Below are 14,746 nucleotides of genomic sequence, written 5' to 3'. Positions count from 1 at the left end.
GCAAATTAATAATGCCTAGCTACATAAATCTACAAATTATGCATGCAATTACATGTACATTTTTTCTGTGTGCTCATGTTTTAGAAAATATGGCCCTTAATGTTTTTCCGAATGTTTGTACTTTTTAAAAGCTTTTTTTTTTTTTTTTTAATTTAAAAAAGGCTGCTTCTAACTTCGTAATCTAAAACATAAAAGGCTCAGTGTATACGGACCAAAGACACATTATAGGACATAAAATCATTCTTTGTCACTTTGATGTATTCAGGCTGAGAAATTTCAGATAATCACACAAAGAGCCTAGCAAAATATTTTACATGGGATGCTCCATTAAGTCGCTTCGCCTTTTTTCATTTTTCAGTTGAGTTCATATTTTTGAGGTTCTTTGGTGTGATTAAAGAACTTCAGCAGCCCCTTTTATCTGAAGGTGCCTAGCTATGTTTGTTATAACGATGATACATACTGTCTTGAAGTTGCTTTGTACTTTGGCACCTGGTGCCTCTTAATCTTCAAAATGTCATTCTGTTTATTTCCTCACCTCTCTTTTAATCCTCATAAAAATCATACATTTTTCATAAGGAGTTTGCTTTTCTTCCTTTTTCCTTCAATCCTTTACACTGACACACTTCAATTTACCAATGACTGTAGCTGTGACAAGTGAATTTTCAAATAATTTCCATTAAAACATTTTAATAAAGATGGTTTGGTTTTTCTTTTCTAACTGGTATGCTTATTGCGCAGGGAACCCCCATAATTTCTTCTGTGTAAGACCAGAGCTCTTATTTCTGTTACTGATGAACTGAATTAATGGCTCTTGTAACATCTTCAACTTTCTGTGATATTTTTCTTCCATTCAGTATGCCTTGTTTTAGTTAGGCCTGTCCAGTGGCTTGTCTTTTGCTTCCCACTTTTATTACAGATATGTGTGCCTATGTGAAGTCTCTCTGATTTTGTATTCGACATTATAGAGTGCTTTGTCTCATGTAGGAGCTAGATTAATAAGTCTGATGCTGTACTGTTCATATATTACGCCTTCCTTGGATGTATTCTAATGTATATGCATGCACAGCTTATCAACTAAGAAACCAGTGACCATTTACTAGCATCTTTTGGGTGGCCAGCTTTTTACAGGAGCCAATGGGAGGAAGTGAGAGGTTACTAGTCTCACTCTGGATCATCTTTTTAAAAATCCTAAGCTAAGGGGATGTTTTCACTGCAGAGCTAGCAAGGGTTGTCCCCCCCTTTTTAGTGCTAGTGCTAGAGGTTACTAGTCTCACTCTGGATCATCTTTTTAAAAATCCTAAGCTAAGGGGATGTTTTCACTGCAGAGCTAGCAAGGTTGTCCCCCCCTTTTTAGTGCTTTAGAAGTTTTGCAGTGTTTCATTGATGTTATCCTTTCCAGAATCACGATGGAATATTCATCGGAGAACTGAGGACCTGAGACTTTCTCCAGCTATTTCTGTTCTTCTGCTTCTGGTCATGTAGACACAGTAAAACGGTGGCACACAGTGCTGGGTTTGATTTTTAAAAAGCAAGCAAAACCATACACCTTTTCTAATCTCAGAAGAGGCTTGGGCTCTCCTTTGAGTCTTGAGTAGTTTAGGGTCAGTTCTGTCATATCGCACTGTATACTTTTATAGATGGGAGATTCAGCGCGTGACGTTGACAAGCAAGGTGATTTGAGTTTCAGTGACTCTTCACATTAGTTTCTGCATGTCGGTGAGATACACATTCAGTGTAAGCACAGAGCCACTCTGTGTTAAAAGTTCGTTTGATAATCTTGACACTAACCTTCAAAGGGAGAAGCACTCCTTCCTGTGATGCTTGTGTATAAGAATCATCCTAAGTATTGCGTTGCCTATGTGTGCCGTTGGGTCCAAAAAAATCTATTTACCTCTGACAAGAGACTTAAGGTTTGATCCTTTTCTGTAAATACACAGATGATTTTAGATCTTTGTTGATGAAAATACCAATGAAACTTCACCTTGTATGAGTTTGTATTTGGAAATTGGGTGCTATAAGTGTTTAATTAAAATATCTGTTTGGAGATGCTGTTGATGGTGAGCGCATTGATCATGCTTCTATTGTAATATAGTGATTTGTATAACATGTCAATCTTAGCATGAGTCCTCTTCATCCCATTACTGTCCTAATTCCTTTTTCCAGTTCTAATCAACTGTGGAGAGCTTTGAATTAGCCCAGTGACGACATAAATCTGGATAATGTTGTTGCATTTTATCTTTAAAGTTTAAACTAATGGACTTCTTGTTTTCACCAGTTAAGTTTCTAGGGCATTTTAAAGTATAATTGTGATTATTTTTTTTAATTGCTTTTTGAATCTGTCTGTCTCAGGAATGTGGCCAAAGTGAAATTTTGTATAACTGAGAGTTTCTAATCCTCACGCACTGTGATCTACTTCCTCCTCTTCTCAAATCATCTTAAGTTAATGATGATGGTAAAACGGTATTTTCTGTTAACCTGCATCTGCTGCCCTTGCCATCCACATCAAAACTCCTCTTGACTTCAATGGAACCATAAATCTGGCCCTATGACAGAACATCCTAATGTAAGCTGGATCAACCAGATGAATATGTTGGGAGTGGAGGTGGGAATATATATGTATATATTTTTATTTGGCGTGGAAGACCAGCATTGACGTGAGCAAATATTAAAAAAGAGAACCCATATTATAGAAGAGGTTATTTCAACTGATCAGCCACTTTCTGTATTGTGTGTGCTGTTGTGTCAGATATTTAGGTTGGAGAAGAGCTTATTCATTTAGAGCTTGGTCTAATTCCCACTGCAGTGCATGGAAAAGCTGGTGTGGTCTACAATGGAGTTGAATCATACCTGTACAGTTGGTCTTATCCAACTTCTACTAATGTCTATGGCCTTCAGCAGGAGCTGGATTGGGCATCTACAGCCCCTTTCTCTTCTTCAGCTTGATGCTGCAATTGTGTGTCAATCTGTGGCCAGGCAAATGAGCTGTCCGTCACAAATTAAGTATTATGTCTTTACTGTAGAATCAAGCAGGAAGAGAAGATGGGCTGGGAATGAGGGAGCCCTTAGTTTGAACAGAAATATCTCTAATTAGCAAATACTGTAAGAAAAACTATAGTAAGAAAATATGAATTGTAAATTAGAGACACGGCTCAAATCAAAACTCTGGCTCCGAATACATTTGAATGTTCATGGGTCTGACATCTAGATATGAATGTTCTGGCTCTGGCCTATCTCTCAGATAAATAAGTTCAAGTAATAAGTTTAATATGTTTGAAAGTTTTGATTTTTTTCCCCCTCCGTATGAAAGTCTTTCCTTAAAGAACAGCTCTGCTTTCACATAATCCTGTCCAGCCATTTGAGATTTCTGAAGGTAAGAAGCTCTTACTACCATGAATGAATGGTGAAATGTGTTGAGAAAGATAACTGTCATAATACTTCACTTGTGGGATCTTCTCCTCTTTCCCATTTTTCTCTCAAGTGGGGAAAAAAGGGAGTCAGGAAAGAGAAAGGGAGATAAATCATTATTTTTTATTGACCACTGCAGTCCTTGGGTAACCTGCCTGAAGTCTCATCCTCTGCAAAATAAGGATAGCAATATTATTTACCTACCTCAACTGGATGTTGATGGCTTTAACGTACTTGAGATGGCTTCATTGATGGCTTTAAAGTACTTGAGATTCTTGTATGGAAGACACTATATAAGTTTTAATGAAGAGTGTTTGTTTATTTATTATGACATAGGTTTAGGATGCAGATGGTAGGAAGTATTTTCTTTCCATTGCTGCACTCCTGCTGATTGCTGCATCCAGATCTATTGTATTCCATTAATTTGAGTTCAGTTGCTGTTTGTCAAATCTAATAATATTATTCTCCTTTACGGTCCATTACTATTCAGATGAACGCATGAAAAGGCTCTGAATACCCTAAACTTCTGGGAAGTGTGGATCTGAATTTTGTGATTTGGGCCCATCTTGAAACAAAGCACAAGATCTATATTTTTTAATTTTATTTTTTTTGAGGTTGAGGGAGTTTGGAAGGAGCAGCTATATGTGTGAGGGATTTTTTGTTTGTAGCAATAGATGCTCATAGTCATCTTGTTGAAAAGGGGCATCACGTAATGCCGGATGTCTATCAAGCCTGCTTTGCTCATCAGGATGTTTTAATACTTAAACAACACTGAATATTTTTAAAGCATTGGGCATCTAGCACCTTGTGTAGTCATTTTTCACCAGCACAAATGTGGGTGTAAAATGCTACATCCCTAGTGCCTTCTGACTTTGGTAGCATTTTACATTCTTTGTACTAGTGTAAAGAAATGGCTACCCAACACAAGGGACTGGGCAACAGAGAAGTTTAACAGTGTTAAAACAAGATGAAGACGTTTTTGCTGTCTCTCTTATACTGGGCTGCCTCCCATGATATTAGTGCCACAAAAGATACTGGACTAGATGATCCTGTATGGTCAGTCCGGTGTTGCTCATTTCAGCAAAATAGCTGCCACCAGCAGTGAGATCAAACGTCTGTTCTTATTAAGCAAATTAAAATATCAAAGTCCTTTTTCTCTTCTGAACTTCCTTACTACTGGGCTTAGTAAAATGTTATGGTTAACCTTTCAAAATGAGTTTAGCTTAATTTTTAGTATTATGCTTTCAACTATTAGAAGAGATGAAGGTAAAATTGGTAACTATAATTTGATTTATTATTTTTTCACGCACTTCATCTAAAATTCCATGTTTGTCTTCAGTGTTTTATCCCTGAAGTGCAGCTTGTGTATGGTAGTCATGGTGCAAGACTCAGAAAGCCTAGTGGGACTATATACTCCCCACAGTTACTGATCGGTAGTATGCGTCTTTCCCCGAATGCAGTTGGATGATGATTTTCTCCTTGAGCTGCAGGACAATTGTCCATAGCATTCAACCTCCTGGAAATCAAATATGCATTCAAAGATGCAACCCAAAGGGTGCAGAACTATAATAATTCAGGAAGTTGTCAATCATATGTGCAGAAGGAGTTTTGTTTCATGTAACATTATCTACAACCTCAGTTTCATGACTAAAATATTCCCTAGTAATGTAAGTGAGGAGGAAATAAACAAATTTGTGTGGGATAGAAGTATATGTGGGTCTAAAGTATGTCATCCATCCATAATGAAGAACAGTTGAAGGCATAGATGGCAGCAAATAGTTGTATGGAAGTGCTTTGCATCCAGCTAAATACGTAAAGAACACTTTTGCTCATGAGTTCTGTGACTCCTGCTGACTCCAGCCTGGAAAAGAAGACCGGTATAGTGAACACGGCAGGGGGAGGACAGGCCAGAGAAAGCTCTGGTAGTCCTTTTAATGTTGGCCTCTCCCAGTATTTATCCAGTCACCACCCACCAAAATTTACATGGATTCTGGTAGCTTGCTATACTAACGTGGCAAAAAGTGTGTATATAAATTAATATATATTACACATTCAAAGTATGTGAAAAGAACATTATTAAGATTACAAACTCAAGCCCCCTTGTGTATATGCATTATATCATCTTTAATTTCATGATCACATAGTTGTCACATGCCTGCCATTTTGAATTATCCAATCAGGGTTGCATTTTAGTGACACTCAAAAAGAGTCTTCTACAAAGATCCTTTTAGAACTGGCCTCTTTCCTCTTCTAGGCTACGGCTACTCTAGAGAGTTACAACTCTCTAATATATCCGCTCTCAGCTGGGGGGAGAGAGCTCTCCCGTTGGCTTAACTGCGCCAGCCCCCACAAGTGGCAGATCTTTGTCAGCGGCAGATACTCTCCCACTAACATAGCGTTGTCCACACTGGAGCTCATGTCTGTGTAGCTTGCGTTGCTCAGGTGGGTGGTGCATTCACACCCCTGTGCAACATAAATTATGCCGACATAAGCTGCAGTGTAGACACGCCCCATGATATTTCTTTGTGCCGTCATAGCACATAGATGTTTACCTCCACTTTTTTCTTAAGTCTGTGGGAAATGCTGGTATTTGAAGCTTGTTGTTAACAGCACAATAACCAGGTTTTTTTAGTAGGTGAAAGCAAAGTGAGGATTCAGTAGAGGAGAAAGAGAAGCATTACTTAATCATTCTGAATTCTTCCCCCCCCAGCACTGTGTGTGTGTGTGTGTGTGTGTGTGTGTGTGTGTGTGTGTGGAGAGAGAGCGTATGCAAAGAAAGTAAAAGGGGCTGTGCATGCCACTGGTTTTAATGGTGCTTTAATGTTTGTGGGTTTCATGCATGTCACTAAAACTGGTTTAATTTTTCATACAAACCTGGATGATAGCCAAGGAGGGAAATTACATTAATCATTGAGACCATAAACATAGCAAAATTAAAAAAGATACTGGCTGTGTTATGTGGATAACAAGATTGTCCAGAAAAAACAATGAGAGTCCTGTAGCACTTTAAAAACTAACAAATTTAATTTCTGTGGGCATAAGCTTTCGTGGGTTGCAACCCACTTCATCAGATGCAAGAAACAGAAATCAGATAGGGGGTATATATATACATCCAAGGGTAAGGAACAACAATGGGGAGGGTAGGTGTTAGCAAAGTCCATTCAGTTAGAGTAGATGAGGCCTATTCACAACCATTGATTAGAAGGTGAGAATATGCGAACAAGTGACAATTACTTCTTTTAATGAGATAACCATTCCAAGTCCCTGTTCAGACCCAGTCTGATTGTGTCAAGTTTGCAGATGAGTTCCAGCTCTGCAGTTTCTCGCGGAAGCCTGTTTTTGAAGTTTTTTTGTAGAAATATGACAACTTTCTAGTCAGCTACAGAGTGTCCTTGGAGATTGAAGTGTTCTCCGACTGGTTTATGGATGTTACCATTTTTTGTCTGATTTGTGTCCATTTATTCTTTTGCGTAGTGACAGTCCGGTTTGGCCAATGTACATGGCAGAGGGGTATTGCCGGCACATGATGGCAAATATTACATTAGTAGATGTGCAGGTGAATGAGCTCCTGATGGTGTGGCTGACGTGGTTAGGACCTGTGATGGTGTCACTAGAGTTGATGTGCGGGCAGAGCTGGCAACGGGGTTTGTTGCAGGGGTATGTTCCTGGGTTAGTGTTCTTCTTGTATGGTGTACGGTTGCTGGTGAGTATTTGCTTCAGGTTGGGGGGCTGTCTGTAAGCAAGGATAGGTCTGCCGCCCATGGCTTGAGCAACTATCCAGAGTTATAATCATTAATGACAATGTACATTTTGGAAGCGATATTAAGCCTCATACTTCAGGGTTGAAGCCAATCTCCAACTACTAGGGATTAGGAGATTTCTTGCACCTTCCACCGAAGCATCTGGCATTGGCCACTGTTGAAGACGTAATACTGGACTAAAAGGGCCACTGGTCTGATCCAGTATGGCAATTCCTGTGTTCCTATGATCTTGGCCATAGGACCAGTGGTGTGATGATGAAATACTGTCTCACTGCTGATATGTTAGTCATTATGTTCAACAAGAAATCCTAGGATTGATAGCTGTATCCAAAGGATTAAATGTAAACTAGTCATTATGCTTGTCACGCTGGTTGGATTTGGGGAGAGGGGACATTTATTATGTTGTTTAACCTCAATATGTCAAAATCATAGTAATTCATGTGAGGTATGCCACATTGGATACCGTTAGAAAGGTTGTAATGTGCAAAGTAAGATAATATTTATTTTCATGTGTTATATATGTAATGGAAGTTATGGATATATTTGTATCTATATTTCGTGTTGTACTGTGTTTCTGGGTGACACCCCAGACAGGATTGCTGCAGCATAAGTACTTGCTTAATGGCCCCTTAAGAAAACTCACAGGTACAGTGGGCCAGGGGGAGAAGCCAGGGATATACCTGATGAGTCACCAGTCACTCATGTGACCCTGGACTCCATCTTAGTCCTGTAAATTTCCATAAGCAGCATGGCAAAGGCCAAAGGACATAAAAGGCAGCTGCACCACATCCATTTTGTCTTCAGTCTCCAGCCTACCTCTGGATCAACTCATCTACAACTGAACTAAAGCTGTGAAACGAAGGACTGAGACCCATCCAGGTACTGGATGTATACCAGAGGGACAATACAAGCCTGCAAACTCCACAATTCTATTAGAAGCCTGATATATATGGACTTTCAAATCAATTGTATGTGTTTGATTGCTTTAATCCTTTAACACTTCTCTTATAGTTTTTTCTTTCTTTTTATAATAAACCTTTAGTTTTAGTTACTAAAGGATTGGCTGGCAGTGTGGTATTTTGGGTAAGATCCAAACTTACATTGATCTGGTACTGTGGCTGACCCTTTGGGGTCAGGAGAAACCTTTTTGGTAAAGAGCATAGAGTTTTAAATAACTGGTCTCTTTATTGGACCTAGTGGCTGATTGGGAACCAAGACTGAAATGCAGTGAAGGGGGCTGTGTATATTTTTATTTTGGCTTCTTGATAACCAGTGTGGGGAATCAGAAGCACTGTTTGTGGCTGGTTGGGAAGTCTGACTTCAGTGTCACCCACCAGTGCTTGGAGAATCTGCTCTCCTTTTACAGCCTGCCCTGATCTTGGCATTTTCAGGTGGCTACCCTAGGCACGGACGCTCAAGAATTTCTCTGTAGAGAATATATCAAATAATTTGTTTTAATTATGCTTGCTCTTTTTTTTTTTTTTTTTTTTTTTTTTTTTTTTTTTTTTTTTTAATGGGTGATCAGAGAGAGGTTTAACGAGTTGTAACTGCTCAGTGCTAGCAGCCTACTGGTAAGAAAAGCCTACCATATTGGAAACAATTGATTTTACTGTGTAAATGGATGATGGAGCATCTTTCTCTATATGTAGACTTAAAATAAATGCAGGTCCATACAAGGCTGATTTTAATTCTTGGGGGGGAAATGTCAGTGTGTGGAGGAGAAGAAGCTTAAATATTTTTTTGCCATCTCTTTGACACTTATGGAGATGTGAGGTATTAGGCTTTTAAGCTGCTTTGTACTGTTGAAACTCATTTGACAAGGACTTGCACAGATGGTGCTTTACTTTCTGTCTGAAATGTGACGCTTTTTAATTTCCCTCGGGTTGGCTGAGTGAATCTGGCCAGAATTTCCTCAATGGATGTATGTCACCTGTTCTCCGATTTGCTGATCTGAAATCAAATTCAATTGGATAAGAGCAGGAAGTGGGTGCCTTTAAAGCTGGATAGGGCAGATGTTATTAATCATCTGTTTCAGCGCTGGTGTATTCAATAATTACTGTATCAGTAAATGCTTCCTCACTAATATGCAGAAGAATGAAATGCTGAAACCTACTTACATATATTGGAAGGAAATTTCCTTCTGTGATGACAGGATACATTAGAAGAGTGGAGTAAAAACTGGTTAATGGAAAAAAATTACATTTGACTTGACTGAGATGCTATTTCGTCCTTGATTTGGCTTAAAGCACAATATTAATATTAGCTGTGAAAAACCTGCCTTATTGAGACAGGCACCCTGAAAACTGTGCTGGCACCTGGAAGCCTCAAATTCATCTTGGAGTAGACTGAGCAGAAACACGTACAGTAGTTTAAAGATAGCATTCATTAATCTCATTGACTCCAGTCCATCTGTCAGGCAGATTGTTACCACTATATACCTACTTAAATTGTTAAGAAACCCTTTGCTTTATAATGTCTTTTACTAAAAGCAATTGACTGGGCTCTAAAAACAAGAGCTGCCATCCGATGCTCACTGAGTCTATAAGAACTGCATGAGTGCATCTCAGAGGAGAACTTTGCTGAGATGCTTTTCCCATCGAAAATGAAAATCAGGAAACAGAACAGCCTGTTAGCATAAAATCTGTTTTCCACAATTCAATCTTTCTTTAAGGAAAGTGGACCCTTGCCACTTACATGCCTGGTGGGTGGGGTGAGGTGGAAATAAAAGTACTGTATCTGATTATCACAATGAAACAACTTGTCCAGTTGGAGACCGTGGCCTTGATTCAGCAAAGCGCTTGAAACATGCTTAAGTCCCATTAGAATCAATGAGATGTAAGCATGTGCTTAATTTTAAGCATGTGTATAAGCCCCGCAAGTGTTTTGCTGAACAGGGACCCTGATCCACACTACAAACATGTATAAGCCTCATCATTCTGAGATATGTGGGTCGTGTTGGCAAGAGGACTTGACATAAAATCTGGATAAACTGCAATGTCTGTTTTCAAGATCCATCTTCTCTTCAGAACTGGAGGTTGAACCAAGAAATAAAATCATGTGTTGTGGCAACAGCAAATTAAGAACTGGGCCACTACCTCCCTATTTTGAGCACCTGTGCTTATGCCATATGAAGGCAGTAGATTTTACTAATATGCATGGCATCCGAAAGGATGCCCCTCATTAGACTAGTGAGCCATTGTTTGATATCGCCCATTTAAACAGGTTTTTTTCAGTCCCGATTTTAGAGGAATTTCCTGAATTGGCTGTTTTTCCTTGTATACGAAATTTACTTACTGGCATTTAGACTTAAAATGGCAGCCACAATGATGATGAGTAAGCCATTGAGATCGGCATTTCAAGCGGTATAACATATAGTAGGTAGTCCTTCATGCATGTGAATGTATCCAAGGCTCTGTATGTGCATCATGAATAGGTCACTGGGGGAACACCACTGGGGCCCTATCCTGCTATCTTCAGGGGCCCTGCTTGGGCAGAACGATATCCGGTGACAGGGTGGCCAGGTCCTTATCCGCATACAGCCAGAGCCTCAACTGTTGTGCTTCAGCATAGCTCCTTGGAAGTCAATGCAGCTAAGTTCGTTTGTGGCAGCCAAGGATCTGCCTTGTAATGGAGAGAGAGATTTAAATGCAAGGACAGGTTATTTAATGATTTGTTTTGCAATTAAGAAATGTGGAACTGTTCGGGAACTATTAAAATGGAAGTAATTTTTATGCAAAATTTGATGTGTTTATTAATCCAATATTTTTTTTCTGACCATTCTAGGCTTTTGGGCAGGCTCACACCAACCACAAGAAGGTAGCAGCAGATGGAGAGAGCAGGGAGGAGACCTTGATTCAGGAGTCCGCTACCAAAGAAGAGTACTACATGAAAAAAGTAATGGAGCTGCAGACTGAGCTAAAGCAGCTGAGGAACGTCCTTGCCAACACCCAGTCTGAAAATGAACGCCTTAATTCTGTTGCACAGGAACTGAAAGAGGTAAGGGCGAATGGATGCTGTACATCGTAACGTGAATCATAAGAACACTTTGTTTCTCCAATTGTGAAATCAGTGTTTTACTTCATACCTATGAAGTCATACTGGATCAGTGTGTATTCACCCCGCAGCCAGTAGGACAGGGTGTTGCTCTTGCACTGTATCTAGCTAAGAAACAGGAAAATTGCTTAGCTCAGGCATAAAGAATCTCCTGACTCAGTTCTGTCTCAGCTTGTGTCATTGCAGCTCCTTCTACAGTGAAATCAGTGGGGTTTAGATCAGGGTGTGAGATGGGGTAAAATTTGTTCCTTTTATTTATAGTTAACTTAGAACTTTCTGCAGCCTAACTTGTAAAGACACACATGCATGGGATGAAAATCTTGAACTTGGTTACTGTAAAGACTCTAATATGATTTCCTTGTGTTTTAATTACAAGTCTGTGTATTTCTCTCATGGTAACGGACTGCTTTTCATAGGTCACTTAAATTGCTGTGGCAAAAGATCTGACTGCAATATTGCTTTAGTATTATGGCTGCACAGTTATTGACAATGCTGGGCTGTCTGGAGGGAGGAAACAGAGAAACAACTGATCAAACATACAATTCCATTATTTATGGACTTGCATAATCAAAATAAAAACAAAATCGTACAGGAATGGAGGGAGGTGAAACCAGTAACATTTTGAGTTTTAAGTGCACTGATTTCAAATAATTCCTTAAATCTAGATGGGATCAAAAATGTCTAAAAGTGATAAATTGCAGGGAGGTTATTTCATAATGGTCTAGTATAGGACTTGCACCTGCCTTTGAAACCTTGGAAACTGGACCGGTATGGTAGTTCCTATATAGGTTAGTTATTTGATACCTCTAGTATATATTTCGCTTTGCTACATGACATACAGAGAGGTGTCTGGTTTAGTTTTCTTTCTCTTCTCTATAATTGAATGGTGTATACATGGCAAATATGTGGCCCAAGAAATTATGCAGAAGTGGGAAATCTTAAATTGAGTCCTTCTAGAAAATTAAATTATTTCAGTACCGTAGAATGGAATCAGTCAATACCTTGCCTTTTTAGTATAACAGCCTGGGGATTTCCAGCATGAATTGCTGCAAGTAATCACACAGGAATAATTGAACTCTCTTTTATCGCTGATCGTGTGCCATGGTCACAGGACTGTAAAGCTGGAGTCAAGCCATGCTGATCTTTGCTCAGGCAACATGAGGCAACCAGTTTCTGCAAGCACATGCAAAGCCATCATGCATTTATTTCCCACCATTAATATATGTTTAAATCCTTTCCCTCACCCTCCCAACAGCCTGGGTTTTGTGTCCTTAATGAAATTCCAAATGCTGCTTAAAACATGCTGATGGGCAGATTTCAATCCAAAATCAATGAGTCACTGGCTATAGCTGATGCTTTTTGTACTGTCATGCTTAAACAGCTCTACCTGATTTGTTTGGAGGCATCATCTTGATTAATAAAATATTGTCATGCTTGTATCAAATTAAACAGCTTGTCCTAAATACATGTCCCTTCTACCCCCCACACTCACCACTATGCTGTTTGCATGAGTTGGAAACTTTCTGCAGATTTGTGCCAGAGAGAGCTGAGTGGTGCTAAAGAGGGAAACAGTGACATCAGATCACTCATGAGAACTGAGGGAGATTCTTCCTCTGTTCAAAGAAGGAAGTTTTGAAGTTTTCCTTTGTTTGGGGTGGGAAAATCTGCTGAATTACTTCACCTTTTGCGTCTAACTAGAAATCAGCTGCAAAAATAATTTAAATAATTTAATATCATGGTGGACTGTACATTTTAAATGGCTAAATTAAACTCTGAGTAGTCCTGCATTAAAAAAAAATGTTTGACGTTTGCAGAACAGTGTATTTTGCTTTTGTGTGTGTGTGTTAAAGTTTAGGCCCCTGCTGATGAGTTTCAATACTTAAGAATGCTGCTTTAGAAAGAGTGGTTGTATGTCATTTCCTCTCTGTCCTCTCATTGCTTTTCTCTTTTTCCCATTTGTTAAGTTCCAGCTATTTCTTCTGCTGGCAAAAAATAACACAGGGCCTTTAATGTTAAAGTGAAAACATCTGGGCAGCTGGCTTATATATTTTTAGGATTCCCTGTCTGTGTAGGTGCTTGCTTCTGTATCACATTTAAATTTAAACTATCCTGTAATTAACAGTTAGCTATAATGTTGAGGTAGTACATGTGAACAATACTGTATTAGCTATCGCAAGTTCATTGGCCTATTTGGAGCCAAGTCAAACTGCAGCAAATTTCTAACCTGACAGACTAATCATTTTCTAAAGTAGTGGGTCAAGGAGTAGCAGAACTTCAAACAATTCCTATTTCTTCATCTTTAGTGTGTTGAATAGCTAAATCATTTTGCTGCTCAGTTGAGTGAAACTGAGAAGAGACATACAGGCTTCTCCTTTTCTAAAGATTATGGATACAATATGTACAGGCAAGTTGATTCAAAGCCATTATAGGGGAGAATTGGAGGAGATTATGAAGTAGCAGTTGTAGATTGGTGAGTGAAGTCTCTCCAATCCATCCACCATGCAGGCACGGACAGCCCTCAATTTGCATAGAGAGGCAGACCGCAGTCCATGGAGACTCCATTCCCTCTGATTTATGCGGTGTAGTTTTGTATCCGTCTGAAGAGCAACGTAGAAGGCATAGGGGTTGTGGCTAGCTGTTCAGTGACTGTACAGATTCTTTGGCTAAAACCCACTGTGGAGGAAAAAAATCCAGGCCACAGATACTATTGCAATTTGCCCCTCCCTCATCCCCTGTTGGAATCCCTGGGAAGGTTTTGGCACATTCATTATGTACATTTGGGAAGTTCTGCTTTACTACAATTAGACAGATTCCTTCAGCAGGAATGAGTTGGCTCCTGAGGTCTCGAATGGAACAGGAAGTTGTTTGCTTCCTCTTTATCCATTTCAGATTTGGTCCAGGCTGATAGTGACTAGTTAGTTACCTCATGAAGGAGGGTGTTTTGTCAATGAGATCTGAGATAGTCTCAGTCCATTTTCGAGTAGAGGTGCCCACACAAAAACCTGTCAAGAGGTCAAAAATGCGGTGGACAAGGGAGACCAAATCCCAGTCTCATTTTTTAGAAGCGATATATTTGGCAGGGTTGGTGGAGAAGCTAGCACTGTCCGTGCACTAACCAACTGAGTGGATACAGGCCTTCATTTTCCATGCTTGCCACCCTGGTATCTTTTTTTTTTTTTAAACCTCAGCATAAAAAGAAAGATCCATCCATCTCCAGTAACAAAGAGGGAAGTGGTTATACTGAGACTGATGACTCTTGAGCTACACCGGACAATATTAGTGGTCATGTAATGTAGCAGGATGTTGTTGACATTGGATGCCTAAAATAATTAATAGATTCCAAGGCCAGAAGAGACCATTGTGGTCATCTAGTCTGACCTCTGGTATAACACAGGCCATAGAACTTCCCCAAAATAATTCCTAAGGCGGATCTTTTAGAAAAACGTCCAATCTTGATTTAAAAATTGTCAATGATGGAGAATCCATCACAACCGTGATAAGTTGTTCCAATGGTTAATTACTCTCAT

The 14,746-nt window shown here is 39.4% G+C and overlaps 1 protein-coding gene across 4 annotated transcripts in view; it reads left to right on the top strand.

Moving 5' to 3' along the window:
• BICD2 (BICD cargo adaptor 2) overlaps positions 1–14,746 on the top strand; it is a 133,478-nt gene that overhangs the window by 53,584 nt on the left and 65,148 nt on the right. For all 4 annotated transcript variants that reach the window (XM_067544166.1, XM_067544167.1, XM_067544165.1 and 1 more), the window contains exon 2: positions 10,950–11,162. In XM_067544166.1, the coding sequence (XP_067400267.1) occupies positions 10,950–11,162 (213 nt within the window). The remainder of the gene's footprint in view (positions 1–10,949; positions 11,163–14,746) is intronic.

This window comes from Emydura macquarii, unplaced genomic scaffold (assembly GCF_026122565.2).
Source record: "Emydura macquarii macquarii isolate MOO-44397 ecotype Brisbane River unplaced genomic scaffold, CSIRO-AGI_Emac_v2 contig_968, whole genome shotgun sequence".
Taxonomy (NCBI): Eukaryota; Metazoa; Chordata; order Testudines; family Chelidae; genus Emydura; species Emydura macquarii.
The sequence above is the reverse complement of the archived record's forward strand: the minus strand, read 5'-3'. Positions and strand labels throughout refer to the sequence as shown.